This window comes from Bos indicus, chromosome 21, assembly GCF_029378745.1.
Source record: "Bos indicus isolate NIAB-ARS_2022 breed Sahiwal x Tharparkar chromosome 21, NIAB-ARS_B.indTharparkar_mat_pri_1.0, whole genome shotgun sequence".
In the NCBI taxonomy this organism is placed as follows: domain Eukaryota; kingdom Metazoa; phylum Chordata; class Mammalia; order Artiodactyla; family Bovidae; genus Bos; species Bos indicus.
Genome location: NC_091780.1, coordinates 29894663 through 29918643, shown reverse-complemented (window position 1 = coordinate 29918643; position 23981 = coordinate 29894663). Strand labels below are relative to the sequence as shown.

Below are 23981 nucleotides of genomic sequence, written 5' to 3'. Positions count from 1 at the left end.
TTCAAACTTTTTTCTTATTTTTAGTTGCCTTATAGCTATTCTGTCACAAACCAGCTATAAAATAATAGAAATTAAAATAAATACACCTACCATTTGAGAATTTATGTTTGACTAGTAGTTGGGCTGTAATGTTTGCTGTAGCTTTTGGTGCCAGAGGCTTCAGATTCTTCTATTGTCTATTTTTGTCTCCCCTCTTGACATTGATCTTTGCTTAGTACCCCTACTCAGAGGTGATCTGCAGCTCTTTCAGGGCTGTCCTGAACCCACTGTCCTCCTTCTGGAGGGTTAGTGTGGTGGAAAGATGTGGGAGAAGGGAAGTGTTCTGTAGATTCTGTGGTGTTAGGATTAAATCCCAGTCTTTCGGTGGGCCTCTGCTCATGGGCCTGTGTTCCTGGCCTGCGGCCTTCGCAAGTGTTTCTGTCTTATTATAGCTTATATTAGGTACCTACCACCCCCCACCCTGCGCCAGTGAAACAGAAAGGCTACAGAGTGCTGGTGTGGGAAGAATGATGAGGATCAAGTGCTGGAAAGCTTGGAGAATGGCCTTTGCTATGGTGAAGGCTCTGGGTGGCCTATTTTCCAAGAGTTACTCTTCCTTCCTCATGCCAGAGTTATAGGGGATCTTTCTTGGATATTTACCATGAGAACTTAATGGGAATCATGGAGATAAAATTCATGAAAGCGTAGGTGTCCATGTGATTGTGAGACCCTGGAGTTTCCTATTTTCACTCAAGTTCGTCCTCAGCAGACTAATTGAAATGACCATGTGGGCATTGCTGCAAGTTTATGGCTCTAATGGCATCTGCTCCAACTAAGCAGATCTTGGCTGTGACTCTCTGAATTCGCCTGTTTCCAGATTTCTGTGTGGCACTTTACCCTGCAGTATTGATCTCTCATGGGTCCAGCTAAGGTCATTGATTTTCAGTATGTTCAGTGTTGTTTGTTGTTATGTGAAAGTGTTAGTTGCCTAGTCGTGTCTGACCCTTTGCAACCCCCTGGACTGTAGCCCACCAGGCTCCTCGGTGCATGAAATTTTCCAGGCAAGAATACTGGAGTGGGTTTCCATTTCCTTCTCCAGGGCATCTTTCCAACCCAGGGATTGAACCCGGATCTCCTGCACTGCAGGCATATTCTTTACCGTCCGAGCTACCAGGAAAGCTATAAGTGTGGCAGTAATTAATTCTAAGCTCTTTACATATAGGAGCTGAAAAAAATTAAACCTTGATTAGTTTTTGAGTCATACTTATCTTCTTGAGGGACTTGTCAAGATTTTTAAACTGAGAGTTAGTGTAACAATTTTGGTAATTTCTCAGTCATTATCTCTCTAAATTTTCTCTTTCTAAAGCTTTTTTAGATGTGTATTAGATATTTTCATTTTATCTTTCATGTCTTTTAAGCATTCATGTCATCCTGTATTTTAGGCCATCTGTTCAGGTCTATCTTCATTTTACTAATTATTGTTTCAGGTTTTTTTAGTCTGTAACTTATCCTTTGAGTGTTTATTTCAGTGACTACATTTTTCACTTTGCAAAACTTATGCTTTTGTTTTGTCTTGTTTTATCCCTGAGCATCTTATTTTTCTCTTGCACTTTTGATATCTTTATATATTTAATCATTTTAAAACATGTGTATTCAGTATTTTCCCTCTGATATTTCTCTGGTCTGAATTTTGGGGGATTTGTTCCTGCTGACTTGGTTTTCTGTCTCTTGGTCATGGGAGATTTTTCACTTACATATTTTATATTTTGCATCAGGAGGACATAATCATGGTTGTGATTCTAAACAAATTTTTTTTTTGCCTTTTTTTGTTGTTGTTGTTTAGTTGTTTATTCTCTCTGCTTTTGTCTGGTACCTCAAGTTTTACTGCTATGGAATAGCTTTTATGCTACTTTCTTAATTTGCAGAGTCCCCAGGCATTGTGAATTGTTAATATTTGAATTCTCCATCTGAAAGAAGACCTAAACTTTCTGAGGAATTATTTAAAAATGAAAGTGAAAGTTGCTCAGTCATGCCAGACTCTTTGCAACTCCATAGACTAGTCCTTGGAATTCTCAAGGTCAGAAAACTGGAGTGGGTAGCTGTTCCCTTCTTCAGGGGATCTTCCCAACCCAGGAGTCAAACCAGGGTCTCCTGCATTGCAGATGGATTCTTTGCCAGCTGAGCTACCAGGGAAGCCCTAAGTGCTGCCTTTTTTCCTCCACTGTCAGCCCAGACTGAGACGGACTTGCCTGTGTTTCCTTCTGGCAGTGGGCTCTTAAAGATCCTTGGGTATCATGGCTGGGTGGATGGGTATGGGGTTAGCTCCCCTCACCTATGGAGTGGGGGTTTAGCATTCAGCCCCACGGAGGCTTTGTTCAAGCTCTGAATATAACTGGCCACCACTGTCCCTACACCAGCATATGCACTAACTGTCATTTTCGGTTCCCTCTTGGATTTTTTGGTTTTGAAGATTTCTCTCCTTTTGTGTTTCCATTTACATTTAAGAAAATATTTCTGTAATTTCCTCCAGCATCTCTAAGTGTTTGGTAGCCGGACAATGTTCAGGTCATGGATTCGGCTGTTTTGCTAGAACCAGAACTACATCTCCTGTGTATGGTCCCGATACACTTCCTGCTTCCCACATGCATGTTCTCCTTTTCAGCTCAAGTTGTATCTTCCTTTTGGTACCTCTGTGTCCTCTTTGCTAATTAATCTCTGTGTTTCTCCTCTGCACACACTGTGGTTATCTCATGCCTTGCCTTCATGCCATTAACTCAATTTTCAGCTGGGTCTATTTTGTTCCTTCGTGGTTCTAATTTATTAGCCATGTAACTGTGTTGTTTTTGCTCTAAGCTTATTTGTTTAGCTCTTCAGTCTCCCTTTTATTTCATTCAGGTCTTTTATAGTCTCATCTTTGAAGTCATGTTTAATTTGATCCAAGGTTTTATTGAGTTATATAGTAGAAAGAACTCACAAGAAGCATACTTGTCTTAATTAGGCTTTTTTCCAGATTATACTTTGTATTTTTTGTGTTCATCTGTTTGCCTTTTCTTTCTTGCTTTGCTATTTTAAATTATTTGTGTATTCATTGATTCATTCACTTCCAGACTATATTTGCGAATCTGTCATTCCAATTTTTTTTTTTATCTTGCCCAAGCCTTACGAGGGTATGTTTACTCATAATTTTTAATTTTCTGTAGTATAATGGTATAAACTTTTTTCTGTATTATTCTTTCCTTTTATGTGATTTTTACTTTTTCTTAATTTATTAAGCCAATTAATCTACATTGCTTGTGGAAATATTATATATGTCAAATAATAACAACAAAAAGAAAACATTACTGCTTTCACTTTTGGCTCCTGCCTTCTTTTATATATATCATCTCCTTTCCTTCCCTTCCTGAAAGTTCCACACAAGTGTTCTAGTGGCCAGAACTGGAACTAGTGGCCACTGCCTCTCTCCCGCTTCTCTCCCCTGGATCCATAATCTCCCCCAGCCCCTCCACCCTTTCCTCACTTTCCAGTTTTGCTGACTCAGGATGGAGCTTCTTTTCTGGTTCTGCTCTCCTTCTCCATATCTTAGGCTTCATTCGTCTAGATTTGAGTCCTTTGGGGGAGACTGGGAGGCTGTTCCTCTAATAGTAGCAGAAAGAATGTCTTTCAGTCCTAGTTAAAAGTGCACCCCTGAATCCCTCGTCCCTCCCTGGGAAGGCTAGGGCAGGCCTTTCATACTGTACCCCAAGATACAGACCTTGGGCAACCTGCAAATGAGCACTGAGATGGGGCTAGGCCCCTGGATCCAAAAACCAGGATGTATTAAGAACACCAAGCCTGCACCAGTGACTTTCAAACTTCTGAGCCTCAGGACCCCTCTTCTTTAATAAAAGTTATTGCAAATTCTCTCCCTTCCCATTTCTTTTTTTTTTTTTTTTAACATGTGTTACATCTATCCATATTTATTGCCATGTTTGAAATAAAACCTAAGAAAACATTTTCAAGTCCATGAATCTATTTAAAATTATCATAAACCTGTACCTTGTAATCATAACTAATATTTTAAGAAAAATAACTATATTCTCAAGCAAAACACATTTAGTGAGAAGGGTGGTGTTGTTTCATATTTTGCAAACCTCCTGAAGGCCCAGCTTTACAGAAGACTGGATTTTCTGGTCTGCCTCTGCAGTCAGTCTGCTGCATTGTATGTCACGTGGCTCTGCAGAGCTCTGCCAACGGCTCATGAGGAAGTGAGGGTGAAACAAGCTAGTCACTTCTGATGGTTGTGAAAAATTGTGGCTTCACTAATCCTCTGAAAGCACCTTAGAAACTCAGAGGTTCCCAGTCTATACTTTGAAAACTTCTGTGATGTACAGAAATCAAAGGGAACCATTTACTGTGACCATCACCAAAGTGTTTCTTGTTAGGAAGAACATTGGGAGCAGAGTTGCCTGGTGGCTGAAACACAGGTGTTGAGCTAAAAAGGTAAGGGACTGGGTCTCAGCTTCTGCATGAGCTGTGAGACCTGGGGCCATGGGCTTGTTTGGTTTCACAGTTGGTATCTTTATTATATCCCTCCCTCTTGATTATAAAGGTGATACAGGCTCACTGCAAAACACTCAAACAAAACAGTGATGTATTTAGTTAAATTTGGGAACTCTTTCTCTAGTTCCCATTATTAGATGAGAATAATAATAGCACTGACTTTGTCTATTTCCTAAGATTGTAATGAGTTTCAAAAAAAAAAGTGTGTGTGTGTATGACATTCAGAAGACCGTGGACTCGAGTTTAGCTATGTTCTTTGCAGATGACATTTACTAGTATCCTCTGTGATGAAAATCATGGGCTTATTCGTCTTTTGCCCTTTCTTTCTTTTGGACAGAATTTTCTGATTGTGTGCCTTTTTCTTACTGATATGTAGGCGTTTATTTCTTATTCTGGATATGAATCTTTTCTCAACCTGTTATCTTGCTGACTCAGGGAAAATCACAGCCTCTCAATTTATTTTTCTGTTAAAAACGGGACAAAAACATGGCTGGTGTAAAGATTAAATTAGATAAGAGAAGTAACCCTTTTTATAAACTACAGAGGACTACAAAAATAAGGATTTATGTTATCCAGCAACTTTCTCTGCAAACAAGAATTGAGACACAGATCTATTATTACCTGTTTTTTTCCTCAGCATCTACACAAAAGCAAAGGGAAAGTGTTGGAAGCTCTTCAAAATAAAGTTGAATGATGTCAGCCTGTAACTTCCTGAAGAATAATTGCTGTAGGAGTGCAGGATGGCACGTGAGACATCATCAGAGTGGTCGTCCTCTAAAGCAGCCATGTGATTATTCCAAGAGATTGATTTTTAAAAAGCACAAAGTATACTTTAAAAATCCCTTTATTGAGGTATGATTGACATACCAAAAGCTGTACGTACTTAATGCATACAATTTGATGTGTTTGCAGATAAGCATACACCCGTGAAACTCTCACCACAATCTATGACATAAACATAGCCATCGCCTCCCAAAGTTTCTTCCTACTGTCTTTTTAAATTTATTGTTAGAATTATTATTTCTGTGATAAGAATACCTAACATACGGTCTACCCTCTTAGCAAGTGTTTAAGACTACCTTACAGCATTATTAGTTATAGACTCTGTGCCTCACTGGGGGTCTCTGTGGCTTGTTCATCTTACAGACTGCAACTTTGCACCCTTGGACAGAGACCTATTCCCTCTCCCCCAGGTCCAGTCTCTGGCAGCCACCATTCTGCTCCATGCTTCTATGGGTTAGATTATTTTAGATTCCTTATACAAGCGGAATCATGCAGTCTGTCTTTCTGTGTCTGGTTTCTTTCATTTAACATCGTGTCCTCCAGGTTCATCACACTGTTGGAAAGAGCAGGGTTTCCTTCTTTTTTGAGACTAAATACTATTCTGAAGTACTCAGACTGAAAAGCAAAGGAGAGGTTGGTTTGGGGAGTGCTTTGTGTACTGATCTTTGTGGTTCCATGGCAGCCAGGGGTCCTGTGTCCTCCTGTGAGATCCCAGGGTCAGGAAGGAGCATGGGTCTTGTGGGGGAGCTCTGTGTGTGTGTGTGTGTGTGTGTGTGTGTAAGAGAGTGAGAGCCACCACATGGGATGCACTGGAGTTGAGTCACATGTCACAGCCTGTGTGACACTGCCCTCGTCCCTCCCACACTGGGAGGTTGTGGGGGCAGCTGCTGTCTCTCCATTTCCCAGGAGTGAACACTGAAATCGTGGACCGTGAATGCTTAATGAGAGGAGCTGATTGGAGCCCAGGAGGTTTCTCAACAGCCAGTGTGGGCTCTGCCCTCTGTGTAAGCCAGCCTTGTTGGGTCAGGACCATGATGGACAGATGGTTGCTGAGGATCTGGAGTCCCTGGAAACTGTGCCCAGATCCTGTGCTCTTTGCTCCCAGAAGGTCATTGTTGTTCTTCAGTCACTCAGTCGTGTCCGATTCTTTGCAACCCCATGGACTGCAGCACGCCAGGATTCCCTGTCCTTCACCATCTCCTGGAATTTGCTCAAACTCAGGTCCATTGAGTCGGTGATGCCATCCAACCATTTTATCCTCTGTTTGATCTCCTTGCAGTCCAAGAGACTCTCAAGAATCTTCTCCAATACCATAGTTCAAAGGCATCAATTCTTTGGTGCTCAGCCTTCTTTATGGTCCAACTCCCACATATGAAAAACCCATAGCTTTGACTAGATGGACCTTTGTTGGCAAAGTAATGTCTCTGCTTTTTAATATGCTGTCTCTGTTGGTCAGACTTTATTTTGGGGGACTCCAAAATCACTACAGATGAGGACTGTAGCCATGAAATTAAAAGATTCTTGCTCCTTGGAAGAAAAGTTATAACCAACCTAGACAGCATATTAAAAAGCAGAGACATTACTTTGCCTACAAAGGTCCGTCTAGTCAAAGCTATGGTTTTTCCAGTAGTCATGTATGGATGTGAGAGTGGGACTATAAAGAAAGCTGAGCGCCAAAGAATTGATACTTTTGAACTGTGGTGTTGGAGAAGACTCTTAAGAGTCCCTTGGACTGCAAGGAGATCCAACCAGTCCATTCTAAAGGAAATCAGTCCTGAATATTTATTGGAAGGACTGATGCTGAAGCTGAAACTCCAATACTTTGGCCACCTGATGTGAAGAACTGACTCATTTGAAAAGACCCTGATGCTGGGAAACACTGAAGGCAGGAGGAGAAAGGGATAACAGAGGATGACATGATTGGATGGCATCACCGACTCAATGGACATGAGTTTGAGTAAACTCTGGGAGTTGGTGACGGACAGGGAAACCTGGTGTGCTGCAGTCCATGGGGTTGCAAAGAGTCGGACACGACTGAGCGACTGAACTGAACTGAGGTTGGTCATAGCTTTTCTACCAAGGAGCAAGGGTCTTTTAATTTCATGGCTGCAGTCGCCATCTGCAGTGATTCTGGAGCCCAAGAAAAAAAAGTCTGTCATTGTTTCCCCATCTATTTGCCATGAAGTGATGGGGCCGGATGCCATGATCTTTGTTTTTTGAATGTTGAGTTTTAAGCCTGCTTTTTCACTCTCATCTTTCACCTTTATCAAGAGGCTCTTTAGTTCCGCTTTGCTTTCTGCCGTAAGGGTGGTGTCATCTGCATATTTGAGTTTATTGATATTTTTCCTGGCAATCTTGATTTCAGCTTGAGCTTCATCCAGGCCAACATTTTGCATGATGTACTCTGCATATAAGTTAAATAAGGAGGGTGACAATATACAGCCCCAGGGGGTTGTACCTGCCTGCTTTTCAAATCGCCTGGGTCTAGGGTCAGGGTTTGGAAACCCCCTTCTCACCCCTCCCCCCACCAGGAGTCCCAGTGTTGGACCCGTGTGATTGCAGCCTGTGTGAGGCATGAACACCGAGTTAGCTTCATTTGCCCATTCCTGATTTCAGACAAATGCGAGTGCAGCACGGGAGGCTGGTAGCTTCTGTGTCAGTGAAGGAGGACGAGGTAAGAGAGGAGAAGCTTCACTCCCGACTCCATAGGAGTCAGGGCTGTGAGTGGTGAGGACAAGGCTGGGAAGGTGTGACGGGGCACTGGATGGGAGGGGACCTTGCTGTGCAGACCTTGCAGGTCCTGGTTACCTGGCTGTGCGTTCAGAGGCCAGCCCAGGGTGGACCAGGAGGGTGGCCATCTTCTGTACTCACAACTGGAAACTGGTGGCCAGGTGTCTCTTTTTTTATGTAACATAGATTTATATTTTACATAAAATGATGTTCATATAACTTGTTATCCTTGTGGAAAGAAACAGAAAGTAGAGCTAAGTCCCTTCTGATGCAGCTGGACCACTGACAGGAAGGTTCCTCCTCGGGTTGAATTGCACTCTGCCTCTCTGGTGCCTGTAGGCTGAGGCCACAGGTCTGCCCAGGCTGCAGCTTCCTTCTTGGAGACCCTGGGCTTGCGAAAGAGGAAGGAGGAGGGTGTGCGGCAGGAAGGGCCCCTGGGAGTTGAGGGGGAGCAAGGTCTTGGAAGGTGGAAAGTGCATACAGTGGGTGTGAGGGGCCGTGGCTTTGGTGCTGAGGAGTCATAGGGAGTAAAAGTCGCGTCTCATTCTCAGGACCTCATCTTCATCCCTCTGGTAATGTTTATATCTCCCTGTCATCCTTTCTGAAGGTGCCCTCTTCTGTCCTCCATGACTTGTCACTGTTTGTAATTACAGGTGTGTCATTGTCAAATTATATTACCCCACCCTCCACCCAGATTTTATATTCTGTGAGCTCAGGGACCATGTCTGTTCAGTTCACCGCGGTGCGTGTCAGGCTGGCATAATGCCTGAAACAGAAAGTGCTTCACAATTACTTTGTCGCACGGGTGAATAAATGAACACTTGGTTGGACTATGGCTTATTGAAGGGGCTGTGTGCAGCCCTAAGGACCTGAGACTAGATTCTTTTAGCAATGCAGCTGGAGGAGGGCAGAGAGCTATTCTGGAACTGAGCAGAGGTCAGACTGTGAGGGTCCTTTCTTCCTTCGGCTTGGCTGCTGTAACCAGCGTACCACTCAGTGGCTTAATGACACACATTTATTTCTCACAATTCTGGAGGCTGAGGAATCCAAGATCAAGACACCTACAGCTCTGATGTCTGGTGAGAGCCTACTTCCTGGTTCATAGATGCCTATCTCCTTGCTGGGTCTTCACATGGCAGAAGCGGTGAGGGAGCTCTTTGAGGTCCCTTTAATAAGGACAACAGTCTTGGTTCTGAGAGTGAACACACCCCCATGACCTAAACACATTCCAAAGACCCTGCCTCCCAATACCATCCCAGTGGGAGGTAGGTTTCAACATAGGATATTTGGGGGTGACACAAGCATTCAGTCTTTGGAGGGGAAAGGACATGCTTCACATGGGGGTGGGAAGGAGATGCCACTGTGCCTTGTCACCATGCAGACTGAGAGAGCTGAGTCTCAGCCAGTGCGTGGCCTGGGATGGGAGGTGGGGGCCCACCTTGGGAACACAGACAGGAGCCTCTCTTCTGGTCCTGCAGGCTTTTCCTGGGTCTCCGTGGAGGCCCCCCAACCTGCATTGCTGCTCCCTCCATTGGAGGCTGGCTGCTGCTCTGCGTTGATTACAGTTTGAAACGCTTGCTCAGTCCCATGCCACCGCACACCACAGAAATCCCGTTTCCCTCTAATGAGGTTTCAGCTGGCGTGTTGGAAAGAAGAAAGGCTTTTAATTAGATTGGTCGTAATTGAGCTCCCAAACCACAGAAGCCTTTCTCTCAGAAGATAAAGACATGGATGCAATTAAGAGAAAGAAGCCACCTGAATGGAACACTGGCTAATTTTAAGTCTATTAAAAACAACAATTCCTTAATAAGTCTAGGCAAGGGACATATGTCCTGAAAGAGTTTATCAGCGCTTTCAAATAGCACTGGGATCAGACTGGAACTGGAGCCCTCGTGCAGTACAGATGCATGGCTTCGTCAGGGACTGTTCACTCTGCACAGAGGGAGGTTAGCTCCACAGATTTTTCTACCCAAACCCCTGGCAGGTGTTATTTTGCAAAAGGGGCATCTATTTTTATTGTGACCAGACTGGCAACTTCTTCTGGACACAGCCCCTGGCCTGAGGTCCCTGGGACTTGGTCCCCTGTCTTTCTCCAGGCAGCCTGGTCCCCTCTACGAGATTTACCTTCCTACCCACACTGTCATCTCTCAGAGGCGCCCAGGGCGAGCTGCTGGGGCAGGGACATTGATGTGTCCAAGAATCTCTGCCAGCTCCTTACATGTTCAACACATTTGTATTTTAATGAGAAGCAGCATTCATTTCTCACTTGCATCCCTGCCCTGTGACCACGCCCCAGCAGATGGTGTTCTTTCTGCCACTGGATCTGTTTCTGTGAATGCTACCAGGGAACCGGGCCAGGTAGTTCCTGTTGAAGGAGCTCATGGTCTCAGCCTCAGGGCATCTCAGCATTAATAAGCACTTTGTCCTGGAGGGGATGAAATTGCTAGTTTGTGGAGTCTTTTTTGGTGGGAACTGAACACGAAATACTGAACAGCAGAAACTTGCTCATTTTTCTCCGTGCCCACCCTGGCTTTTGCTAGCCACTTTTGGGCCTTGCCAGCCATGATTAAAAAAAAAAAAAGCTGATTGCATCCCAGTTGGAAAGGCCTGAAGTTGGCTAGCATCTTCTTTGGGTGCCCAGTGCAAGGGCGAAGCCACTGTTGATACGCTGCCTCATGCTCCCTGGACAGAATGCAGACTTGGCACCCTTCTGGAGCCCACACTCAGGTCGGAAATGTGGAAAGAGGGCTCTTGACCCAGATCCAGGTGTGAATGTTTCCTTCATAAAGTCAGCTCACCTTTCTGATGCTTAGTTTGCTCACCTGGACAGGATTTACCTTGCTTGTGTGTGTTAGGGGTCTGGTGTGCTGCCTGGTTGATGAAGGATGGAAGAAAAGGTAGGCAGACCTAGGAAGAAATGGGGCCCACACAGCATTGTTAGCACAGGGGCAGCAGCTGTCACGGGAGGGCTCCCTCCCCCCGCCCCCCCGGGGGAGGGAAGCCTAAAATATTTCAATTTGCTTAGAACTATCCATTCTTGTAATAAACTTGACTTTAAATGACTGAAATTTGTACCCAGTCTCCTTTTTTTAAGTATACAAGTGATTTTAAAAAGTGTAAGTAAAAATAAGTTAAACCATTAGCAGGTATCATCTCTGGATGGTAGGGTTGCAGGGTTTTAATTTCCTTCTCTCTACTTTTCTGTCTTGTGTAAGAACTCTGTAATGAATGTGTAAATAGAAAAGCTTCACTCCAGGGAAATGCTGGAGTGTATTTGGAGGTGCTTGGTGAATTCTAATTTTGACACACACCAGCCGTCCCAACCATCAGACTGGTGCATGAATAATGGTATCATTTCCTCTTAGGTACACTGTATAAACCATATCTTTGACTCTCTTTATTTTTTCCTTTAAAGGATGAGAAGAACCAGGTGTTGACCACCAACATTTGGCTACAAATGGTAAGTGGCAACAGTGGCGGTCCTCACCCATGGGGCTTCCTGCTCTTACATCTGAGATGCCTGAGCTGGAATTGCAGGCAAGGTCCCTGAGAGTATCCAGGACTGTCCTGCCGGCCTCCACGTTTGCCAACAGCGAAGGAGACCACCCTACTTTTGCATGTCCTGCACTACACCCTGCAAGGCTCAGTGCACACTCCTGCTTCATAACAGGGTGACTTGGGGACGTTTCAAAAGCAGAAACATGCACATCAGTCGTAAGTTGCAGGTCTGCGTGTGAATGTCCACCGCCTGTACCATAACCGATCCCCAGAGCTCCAGAGTGCCTGCCCAGCTCCCCCTGCCTCTAGCCGTGCACGTCTTAATATGGCAGAGCAATGCCCAAGCCAGAAGCCTTCACACTTTCTGCTCTAGTGATCTCTGCAAGAATTTCAAGGTGCTGTATTTTTTCATTCGTGGATTTTTTTAACCTTGCCATCTGAAGTTCTAATCTAGGTTAATTAACTACAAAATATGTCACTTCCATCCAATTGTAAATATAAACATTTTAAAAGAAAAACTGTCAGTCTCTCTTTTAAATTGAATCTATTTAAATTCCATATAATTTGACACACCTATCAGTAATCAAAAAACATATACAAACATGCCTTTCTTTACCTGGTGGATATTTTACATAGTCCCTTTTTCTCTCTACTCTTACCATTCTTTTCCACACAGAATTTTATCCTTGAAAGTCTTTTGATTAATGGTTCTGACTTGGTTCTTTCCAATGTAAATATTTACATAAAAATTATTCCTTCAGAAAAGTGTTAAGAATTTTTCTTCTTGATTGACTTAGGATTACAGTGATTATTGGTACATAATTCATCAAGGTGAAACTAATTATAAATTTTAATAATTATTAAACAAAAAATTGGAAATCTACCTCTATACCAAAGATGGGGCTTTGTTTTAAATTCATTAATACATTCATAGACAATTAGTTTTTATTGCTAAAATTGAGACATAGATACAGATTTCACCATCAATTGTATAACTTTTAAAAATGGAGGTGGTAACATGTACAGTTCAGAATGAAGGGCAGTTTGTGATAGCAGCATTACTCATTTCCTTGAACTTCTTACATTATATGCCCAAAATAATAAGAGTTTGAGGGTCTTCCCTGCAGGATTTAAAGCAACTTGCCTCAGTGCGTGGATCCCACCTGCACACCTAACCCTCCAACTCCAGCTTCACTCCTTTTGCCAAGGGCGCAGGGTCTGTTCTCCCATGGAAGCTAGCCCTTCCTCAGTGGATGTGGTCCTGTTTCCTGGCACCTGCTGAGAGCAGGGCTTTCACAACTGCCCCTGTTGCGTCAAGCATCATAATAGTGTCTGTGTCACTCTCAGTATACAAATATACTGCCCTCTGGGGCTTCCCAGGTGGCGCTAATGGTAAAGAACTTGCCCATCAATGCAGGAGGCAAAAGAGACATGGGTTTGATCCCTGGGTCAGGAAGATCCCCTGGAGGAGGTCATGGCAACCCACTCCAGTATTCTTGCCTGGAGAGTCCCACGGACCAAGAAGCCTGTCTGTAGGGCCGCACAGAGTCGGACACAACTGAAGTGACTTAGCGTGTACGCGTACTGGCCTCCGGAGAAGGCAATGGCACCCCACTCCAGTACTCTTGCCTGGAAAATCCCATGGATGGAGGAGCCTGGTAGGCTGCAGTCCATGGGGTCACTGAGGGTCGGACATGACTGAGCGACTTCACTTTCACTTTTCACTTTCATGCATTGGAGAAGGAAATGCCAACCCACTCCAGTGTTCTTGCCTGGAGAATCCCTGCTGTCTATGGGGTCACATAGAGTTGGACACGACTGAAGTGACTTAGCACACTGCCCTCTGTCCCCATGAAGCTGCCTAGTGATTCCCTGGTTTTCTCTCACCTTTACAGCAACATTCCCCTGAGTAGTGCCCTCCCACCCCAACTGTCTTCAGTCTCTCCCTTTGCATTCTCACTTAAACTCACCTTCATCTGGCTGTGTGTACAGGCGTGCTCAATCGTGTCTGACTCTTGGCAACCTCATAGACTGTAGCCCGCCAGGCTCCTCTGTCCATGGAATTTTCCAGGCAAGAATACTGGAGTGGGTTGCCATTTGATTTTTTAAGGCTGTATGTGAACAAATCACTAACCCCTACCCAGGTTACTACATATTATGATTTTTTTTTTGATGAGAATTTTCAACTATACCAAGAAGTTGAATTTATAGTGAGCACACATATACTTGCCTCCTGGATTCTATGATTACTTTTACTATACTTGCTTTAGCCTGTATCTGACCTTCTATTCGTCTAGTTTATTTTTAAATTCAGCTCAAAAGTAGAAGAGTGGGCAGTGGTGTCTTTTCATCCACATATTTCACAGAGATCTCAGAGTCCAGAGGTTTTTTTCTTTCTTTTTCTTTCTTTCAAGGTAAAAGTATTTGCATACAACGCAGTACACAAATCCTAAAAGTATATCTGACGTGAATTGCCAATAATGCCTTCATCTCTGCAGCTCCCATCCCTGTCCCATGCAATCAAGACTGTCATATAGCTTTGGGAATTCTGGGGCATAATGTGAATGCTTTCTTTTTGACATAAAACCGTCCATTTCCCATGCCCTCTAAAGTACAGAGCTGATGTCGCATTTTTCTCCTGGAAGGAGAGACACACTGAATTTGCTCCTGACATGTCAGATCATGTTTCTCTGAGCCTCTATTTCTTAGTCCTCAGTAAGTGATTTGTCTTCAGCAATGAATGTGATTTGGCTTTTTTTTTTTTTAAATGGATGTTGGTTTCCAGGAAAAAACATAACTGGATTATTACTTACTGTGTTGAGTTCAGGTGCTCCATAAATAGACATCCTCGCTTTGGAGGATGTCAGCAGAGGCCTCTAAATTTCTTTCAAGCACAGCATATTTCTAATTAAGACTTGCGGAAGCATCTGCAGCTTCATTTGTTTTAAAACTCACATTTTTATCTCATGTACCTATTCAACTAATCTTTTCAAGCACCTGCTTTGTGGAAAAGCATTGTGAGGCCATACGTTGGGGGGCCCAGAAAAGGATGAGACCCAGTTTCTACTTGCAAACCATTTCCAATCTGGCTGTGTAATTTACACTCTAAAGAAGGTTCAGATATCAAGACCAAGTACCTACCTAGAGAATTGGCAGGAGGCAGGCTGGCCGTGTAGACCGTGGAGTTGGCAGTACAGAAATCAAAGGAAGAGGAGGAAAGGCAAGAACTCTATGTATGTGGTGATGGGGAGCCCGAGTGTTTCTACGTGTGAGTTCAGTAATTAATGTTTCTTTCCAGGTGCCCACCCTGTGGAAAACAAGCTGGGCACCTTTGTAATGTATGTCCTTATAAAGCTGGGTGGCACATTTTATCTGGCACCTATGGCTCATGGAGCAGCTGTAGTAATAGCTCCCAGCTGAATTTTAAGGAATCACAAGAATCTTGGATTTAGAACAGACCTGAACAGTTACCTAATCAAAACCTCTGCCTACTCTGTTTCCATCTGGAAAGCCGTGGTATTCCTACTGTGGCCTCAGCGTGGACCTGGGGAACTCAGACATCACCCCCACAGGCCTTGGAAGCTGCCCCAGAGCCATTTATAAGACAACCATGTTGATTCCTGCTCTTTGTGTTTCCCAAACTGGTGACCAGCCTGGCCTGCCCAGCCTGGGTAATGGGGACAGAGAAGTGAGGCTCCATGCTGAAGAGGGCCAAGGCCAGAGTCCCCAAGGAGGGAGGGCAGAAACCTGGACAGGAAGGGACAGAGGACCCAGGAGACTGCTCTCAGCAGTTGGTTTTACTCTCCCTTATTTCATGTTGCTGAATTCCTGTTCTGAAAAACTGAGTCCACGTAATCTTTTTTTTAGATATTTAAACTCTGAGGTCAACATCCTTTTACAAATGATGGGTTTTCTATACATTCAAAGAGAAGAGGCAGAAAAAATTCTCTTTGACATACGGTTTGTTGATTGTGTTTTCCTTTCTCTTACCTGCCCTGATTTGTAGGAATTTATAGTTATTTAGAGAACCTGAAGGAAGAGAAAGCATTTGATCTCTCTGTTTACTTCTTTATATTCCTAGGAGGAAGCAGCTAGTGTATTTTTTCTGCATATTAGTTTTATCATTTGGAGAGTCCTGTCAGACATATTCTGATTTAATCTATGAGAAGAATTGACAGAATCCATTTCAGTTTCTAAAGAGATGTTTGAGCCATTCGGAGACTTAAAGAACTTGCTTTAAAAAAAAAAATAAAACTATCTTCTTTAATTTTGAAATTTTGACCATTCTTCTGGTTTCAGATTTCCCATCCTTCTGCTTATTTTCCACCTCCTAATTCTAATTATGGAATTAATAGCATTAATAGAATGTTAGATTCTAAACCATATTTATTTCTGAAATGCTTATTACCTTCTTCATTTCTGCATTCTTTATCAAAATAGAAATGCTACATATGTTGCTCATAGATGAGAGGTCAGTGGCTTGCTTAGGGCCGTAAGAGCAACCCACCATTAAGCAAAACCTGTGTCCACTGAGAGAAGAAAGTTTTGGGACAGAAGAAAGGAGGAGACCCACCCTCTTCCTCTGAGATCAGAACAGTTGACGGAAGAATGTTCAGGGCATGTGTGTGTGAGGTGTTTCCTGACTCCAACAGCTTGGCTCTATCCTGAGTTAGCATTTGGTCCTTCAGGTAAGGGCTCATTCCCATAGACTGCCCCCATTTGAGACCCCAACTGCAGACGGGGCCCGAGTGACCCACGCTTCTGTCCAGCTGAGTTCACATTCAGACACTCCCATTCCCTGCCTCATATTCAGTACTGTCCTTGAACAGCTCCTGGAACTCAAGAGAAACCTTTATCTTTGTTTAAAATGTATTATTGTATATAATCTAATACATAATATAAAGGATGGGCTTCCCTGTTGGCTCTGGGAGGGTTGGCACTTCTAGGTTCAGGCCTGTTTCCAGGTGCCTGCATGTGGGAGCCGTGCCAGCTGCTGTCTATACACAGATTTTGCTCAGCACCTCTGCCCTCAAGGCTCTGTGATCCGAGTGGGCAGTGAGTACTTTGGAGGATAGACCCCTACCCCCTGCTTGTTTATGGGCCCTTTTCCACATCCATTCTTAGGAAATCTTCATGAAAACCCAGGATAATGCTGCACTGAGGTTCCTGCTCCAACTCCTGACACTGAGCTGGCCTTTGCTCTCTCCACCTTTGGCTGAAGCTCAGTTGTTACAGCTCTCATGTCCTCTTGGATGTTGTGAAAGGGAGGATCCCTTTTCCTCTCAGAGTCATCATTTATCACACGCCTCCCAAGGCCATGTGACTTACTTGCTTGGACACTTTATCTCATTGCATCCTTATAGTGCCTGATGAGGTGCTACATACGAGCAAAATGCAGCTCAGAGAGGGTGGTTTACCTGCTAGAGCTAACACAGCTCTTCTCTGCTGGAGCCTTGGGTACAAACCCAAGTCTGTTTGATCCTAAAGCTCCCAGTGGCCCTCTGTTTCTGCTGAGAGGATGATAGGGACCAAACTTGGCTTTAGGCTAAGGGAGACCCTACAAGAGCAGCCCACCTTGGTGGGGTGCAGAATTTGCCTGTGCAGACTGATTAGTGGGGAAGAACCAACCCCAGTAGAGCCTGGGAGTCACCCAGCTTGAAGTCAAATAAGTTCTGAGTCCTGACCCCAGTGACCAACAAGAAAGTTGTCACTTCTCCAGGCCCCAGTTTTCTCTCGTAAATAGGAAGTTATGCTGGCATCCCGGTGTTTGGTGAGCATGGTACACATAGCAGACACTGAGCAAGCAGGCTGGCTGAGATACACGTCCCGGGGCACATGTGGCTAAGTATAGGAGCATGGGTAGGTGAGATGGGAGGGGTGAGGAATTGCCAGGGAGGCTCCCTGCAGCTCAGACCTGGTACCTTTAAGAGAGGTTTGTGTTTGACCAACAAAGCGCTCCCTCTTCCCTGCTTCTCCTCTTGCTGTGGCCATCCTATCAGCAGGCAGAGTAGATGGGCATCTATCTGCCACACCTACCTTCCTGGGCAGTTCTGGGAGTCCTGGGGCACTGAGCAGGATAATGGGGAAGATGAATACCAGACTCTGTGCTAATCAGCTGCTGACCCAGAGGAGCATCCAGATATGAGAACATGGTCAGGAAAGCACAGGTGTTGGGCATAGAAGGGCTTATGCCTAGAACATGAGAGAGAAAAGAAGCGAACACTGAGCAAAGGGGGCATAGCTGGAGCCGCTGGAGCAAACACAGCATGGCTGGTTTCCCAGGCCTTCCTGCAAAACCACTTGAACGAGATGGGCTCTTTCTGGGTGCTGTGCTGTCCTGTCCTCCCCCGGCCACACACTTCTAATTTAGAAACATCGGCCAGGTGGGTCACCATCCTAAATGCCCCCAGTGATACTGCAACATGATGTTTAGTTCGTGTCTTACTCTTCTGCAACCCCATGGACTATAGCCTGCCAGGCTCCTATTTCCATGAGATCTCCCCAGGCAAGGGTCACCATTTCCTTCTCTAGGGGATCTTCCCAATCCAGGGGTCAAACCCACATCTCTTGCATTGCAGGTGGATTCTTTACCACTGAGTTACCAGGAATACTTCAACAATTTAAGTATCAATATATCCTCCTCCTCATGGTCCATGACTCTGAAATGCTGATCAGTTAGTTCAGTTCAGTCACTCAGTCATGTCTGACTCTGCAACCCCATGGACTGCAGCACAGCAGACTTTCCTATCCAGCACCAACTCCCAGAGCTTGCTCAAACTCATGTCCATCGAGTTGGTGATGTCATTCAACCAGCTCATGTCCCCTTCTCCTCCTGCCTTCAATCTTCCCCAGCATCAGGGTCTTTTTTAATGAGTCAGTTCTTTGCATAAGGTGGCCGAAGTATTGAAAGTAGAGAAATGCTGATACTTACCTGCATATTCCCTCTTCTCTGACTAACTGGGATGCTTCTCTGCCCTTTCCAGAGGATGGTGGCATCTCTAGGGCATGCCCTTTGACTGCTATTGCCAGTTTCAGTAGCTCTAGACCCACAACCCCTTGGTGGCAATTCTCAAATCTCAGCAGCTCTGAACATGACAGGGTTTTTTGTTTGTTTGTTTTTGTTTTTATGACTTTATATCAAACTGATCAGGTCTAAAATCAAATTGATATTCAGTCAAGGTATTTAAGTATAAATATGCATATTTTGCTGCAGAAATAATGATTAATTATGAGGAATTGCCCCTGGGCCAGCTTAGGGTGTTGGATCACATACCTTTTTAAATCTGAGAAAGTTTGCACTCATAGCAGGTAGCTCCAGGGGGACTGAATACAGGATGGAGGCCTTTATGGCATCTGCTCTGATAATGCACACCTGTAGGAGCTGGTAAGTCCAAACCTGGCAGCCTTGCAGTCCTGGCTGGGTGCTGCTGGTTGCCCAGCAGTGCAGGTGGGGGCCTACCTGAGCAGTCTTTACAAAGCCAGTGGACCTCAGGTAGCTCTGGGGTGCCTGGTCTGGGGGCAGAGATCTCCAGCAATGGACCTTCCTCTTACAAAGATCCCTCAAGAAGCAATTTCAGAGAGACACACTCATGTTCACGTGCTTATAAATATTTCCTGAGTCTTACTCTGTGCCCTCGTGTCCTGATTCAGTGTTTTAGTACCAATGCCCATGTTTGCATTTTTGAGTTGTGGTGTCAGAAGCAGTATTCCTACCTGGAAATAATAATTCAAATCTAAATATAGGCCCTTAGACATTTCTAAGAGGTACCCCTGCAGCTGCATGAAGTTGTTGTATGGAAATAAATCTTCGACATTTTTCCAACCTAGTTCTTATTCTAACTGAAATAATGAATTTATTTGTCCAACCAAAACTTTGAAAGCGAAACAGTTTTCATTTGGCTAGGAAAAAAATCCATCTGCTACAGGAGAGAAGGGCTTGGGGGCATGCAGTGGACTGGAATTAACTTTAATGCTACCCTCTGACTATGGTCATGGTGACAGCAGGATCTTAAATGTGATTTTTATGCTATTCATGGTCATTTAGTAAGGATTATTTAATTCCCAGTTTCCATATATTTTACAGATAGCAACTCAATTATGTAAATGAGTGTCTGGAACCCTTTTTGGTTTTGAACTTATCTAATAATCTCTCATAAGATATATTAGCAGGCAAGAAAGCAAAGTGCTGCTAATGCTGCCGTCTGTGTTTGTCAGACTTGGACAGATCACTATTTACAGTGGAATGCATCCGAGTATCCAGGCGTGAAGACGGTTCGTTTCCCAGACGGCCAGATCTGGAAGCCAGACATTCTCCTCTACAACAGGTAAGCTCAGTGGACAAAAGGGAAAGAAATGAGTTTATTCTTGGATGTGTTTTAACAGTCAAGTATGTTTGAATATTTTATAGAAATGCTGGGTATGTTATCTATATAATTTGGGATTATGGATTCCTATGAGGCTTTGTGGGAAGCAGCTCCGTCCCATGTCTGGCATTCTGTCCCAGCACGCAGGCCTGCAGCATCCAACACGCTGCCCTCAATGGCTGTGTTCACAGGGCTGTGCATTACAGATTTGTAGGTACTTGTGTACATATTGGCACTGAGACATTTTTGCATATGGTCATAAGTTTGCCTCTGAATGAGCAGTTACAGTCACAGCAAGAGAAATTGCTGGTCAACAGGATACATGGCTGGAGTCCACTGTCTGGACTCAGGTCCTCATTTAATGCACTGCCATTGTGCACTGAGAGCACTGCGGGGCAGCTAAGCATAGGAGACTCATCTCTAGCCACACTCGGAAGCCTGTACCTGATGGGAGAAGGACAGTCGTCGTCTTCTAATAGTCCGTCTCCTGAGGTCAGGAAAGGAAGGATTTGTCAGTCAGCCAAGGCCATCTGATTTGTGGAGTGGAAGCCCACTCCACATGGCGGGTATCTATCCAGGCAGATTAAATTTCTTGAAGCACTAAAATTTCTTGCTAAATACATAGTAAACTAAGGGAACCCAGAGCCTCTCTTTCCAATAAGATACAGGATGTGATAACTGTCTTAATACTCACGAAAGCTATTTCCTAGTGACGGCTGCTGTCTCTGGTCCCTCTTGGAAAAAAGGAATCCCAGCACCTTTGTGACTCACAAAAACAGTGCTGCCATCAGCTGCTCCCTGTGGGCACAGTGATCCCTCAGCACCAGCTGATGGGTTTGTCCTACGAGGACTGCTTCCAGAAGGCTGAGTGATTTTATGTCTCGTATCCACTGTTTATTCTCTGTCTTTCTTCCTGGTATCACATTTCATTTGAATCCTTGGGCCTGTCTCTAGAAGATTATCTTTGCTGATTTGCCACCACTCTCCAGTACCTTAACTTAATTCCAGCAGCTGAGTTCTGTAAGGTGTCTCAGGTCTGAGAAAGCAGTCCCCTATTGAGTAGAAGCACATGAGTTCCCATGCCTCCTCCTTGGCTCCTCTGTTTTCTAGGGGCTGTATTAGTTGCCCAGAGCTGCCAGAACAAAATAACCACTAACTGGGTGGCTTAAAGAACAGAAATTTGTTTTCTCTTGGAGGCTGGAGGTCCCAGGTGTCTCAGGTCTGCAATTTGGTTTCTCCCGGGGCCTCTCTCCAGGGCTTGTGTATGCCATCTTCTCCTGTGTCCTTACATGCTCTCCCCATGTGTGTGTGTCTGTGTCCTCATCTTTGCTTGTGAAAACATTAGTCACGCCGGATTAGGGTTCACTCTGATGACTTCATTTTACCTTAGTTTTACCTCATTAAAGATTCCGCTTCCAACTGCAGTTTCACTTGGAGATACTTGAGCGTGTGAATTAGTTAGGGGTTCAGCCTATGACTTTCACGGGGAGACAGTTCAGTCTATAACAGCAATATTGCCGTTGACTGGTTAAGGACAAGGGTTTGGATGGACTAAGTGGGTGTAAATCTTAGCCATGATATTTGCTATGTCTGTAAGTCTCAGATGCCTCCTTTGCCCAATAGGGTAAGTGCCAACCTCACAGTCTGGAAGAATGAACTGCAGATGTATGTAGCACGCTTGGTGTGGTACTCAGTAAAGAGTGAACAATCTGTAAAGGTAGTTGTGTGCTCAAAGGCACGGGGATGAGAATCTCAGCTTTAAGTAAGATGGTTTGACATTTTAAAAAGAAATGCCAATAATGTTTTTCACTGTTCCCAATGCAGTTTTTTCAACTGAAATCAAAAATAAGTATGGTAGAATTTTTAACAATTAAGCTTTAAGTGATGGTTCTTATGATTTACTTGTAAGATCTTAAACCCCAGTAAATGTTTGTTTGGCATTCATGACATTCTAACTAATGACGAGTTCCCAAGTATTCTACACATACTTGAATTTCAAGGAACAAAGATGCAGCCATCTCTTTCTGACAGATGCCACCAGGGGCCAGGCCTCCAGGAATAATCCATCTCCTTCTTCTTCTTGTGTTTCCCCTGGAGCTCCATATAACCATCTCCCCTCTTCTTCTCCTTTCCGTATACCTGTTGACTGCCTGCACCAGCCTGCAGCACAGTGTCTATAGAGACTGCCTCCTCTCCTGCATTAATTTTCTTCTGAGAAGTGAGATGTGGGACTTTTTACCTAAAGTAACTGTTGGCTACATGGCTGGCATGTCCACATTAGCACAGTGTGGGGTAGGAAGGTTAAAAAGTTACTGAAGCCAGCTGGAGACAGAGCATCAGTTATCTTTCACTGCTTAAGTGACCCTGAATTTAATGGCTTAAGGAAAAAAAAACACTATGCCTTTTATTTCTCACCATGGGAGCTGGCTGGGCCTGCATGGCTGCTTGTCTGTTCTATGAGATGTTGGCAGCAGGCAGTGGCTGGGGCTCAGATGAGCTTCTGTGTGGGGTTGCACCCCCGGAGCTGATGGTGATGGTGATGGCGCTGTGGGCAGAGCTCAATCGGGGCTGTAGCTGCACCACCTCAAGTGCCTCTTCCCCTCCTGAGCCTTTTCCATGTGGCCTGGTGAGTTCTGGAGAGGCATGAAGTGGGGGCTGCCTGGCCCTTAGGGACCCAGAGTAGGAATTCAGACCAGCCCTTCACCTGGTCCTGTTGGGCAAAGTAGGGAGGGGTCCAGAGAAGGGAGGAGAAATCAGTCCCCTTCTCCAGGGAACCAGGGAGGGAGGCAGGGAGGTTGCCTTGGGGAGACCAGCTGTCCAGACTGAGTGGGGACAGTGACAACACAGGAAGGTCAGAGTGAAGACTGGGAGGAGTGGAAGGACCAAAGCAGGCATGCGTAATAATGAAGGAGCACTCAGTTCAGGGCGCCTGTGGGGCCAGGTGGACAGGGAGAGGCAGTGTGACCCTATTACCTCCGGGGGCTCTCTCTGCTGCCACTCCTCCTGCCCCAGGTATGTGTGGACACCACCACCCCAAACTTCGCTGCCTCCCCTTTCATCTGCTGTTGGTCAGCTCAGGGATGTTCCCCAACTCCCATCATTTATCCTTGCCCCCCTCAGTGTGGGGCTCTCACCTTCTCTCACCCCCAGACCTCAACTGAACTCCCCTTTGACTCCAGACACCTCCCTCTGTCACATGCTCTCCTAGAAAGAGGTTCCTGTGCCCCACCGCCTGCAGGTGCTCCCCCCCAGCTTCATGGGCTCCTGGAAAGCACCTCACAACTGTGTGTGTACAGACAAGATGGAAGGAGGGTGGGGTACAGGCAAGAGGCGGAGAAGCCAGGGGGACGGCTTGTGTGATGCTGGAGCTGCCAAAGGCAACAAGGGAAGAAAGAGAAGGAGGAAAGTCACGTTGGCAGCCTGGAAGATATGAGCCTAGGTATCTGAGTCTAGAAATGAACACGGGAAGGAGCAAAAACAGGCCTGAGTTTAGTGAGACCCTGACCTTCTGATATTCTGTTATGGGAGATTTTGAGAGATGTTGAGTTTAGTACTTTCCACCAGCCAAAGATTCCCAAACTGATGTATAAGATTCTCAAACTGATGTATTTCCTCAGTGAGCCCATGCGATGTTTCATTACATATATGTGGCGAGGGTGGGGGCATTTCCTGAAGGAGGGGACGTGCCACCCTTCTGTGTGAGCCGTGGTTTGGAGGGAAGCATTGATTCACGTCAGGGGAAACATCACCAACATGTGTGTAACATTTCTCCTTCTATTCCAGCTCAATTTTGTAGTCAAGGTGTGAGCCCCACGTGGTTTTTGAGATAGAATCCATTTTCTGTGCTTTGAAGAGGCTGGGCCACTGCGTAATAGGGTCTCTGCATCATTTCTGAGAGGGGCTGCTTTCTTCTCCTGGTGGAGGGTGAACAAGTTTATTGCCCACCAGCTGGCTGGGTGGCTGTGAGGGGAGGACAGGGGCTAATAGCAGCATCCCTGCTAGATGATGAACCCAGTGGTTTCTTGCTTGCTTCATTCTGCTTTAGTTTAAGCCTGCAGTTCAAGGATTTGTCTGAACACAACCTTACTC

The 23981-nt window shown here is 44.9% G+C and overlaps 1 protein-coding gene across 2 annotated transcripts in view; it reads left to right on the top strand.

Annotated features, from left to right (window-relative positions):
* The window catches only part of LOC109575699 (neuronal acetylcholine receptor subunit alpha-7), a 139706-nt gene that overhangs the window by 43018 nt on the left and 72707 nt on the right, over positions 1-23981 (top strand). For both annotated transcript variants that reach the window (XM_019983984.2, XM_070775290.1), the window contains exons 3-4: positions 11447-11491; positions 19744-19853. In XM_019983984.2, coding sequence (XP_019839543.1) covers positions 11447-11491; positions 19744-19853 — 155 coding nt within the window. The remainder of the gene's footprint in view (positions 1-11446; positions 11492-19743; positions 19854-23981) is intronic.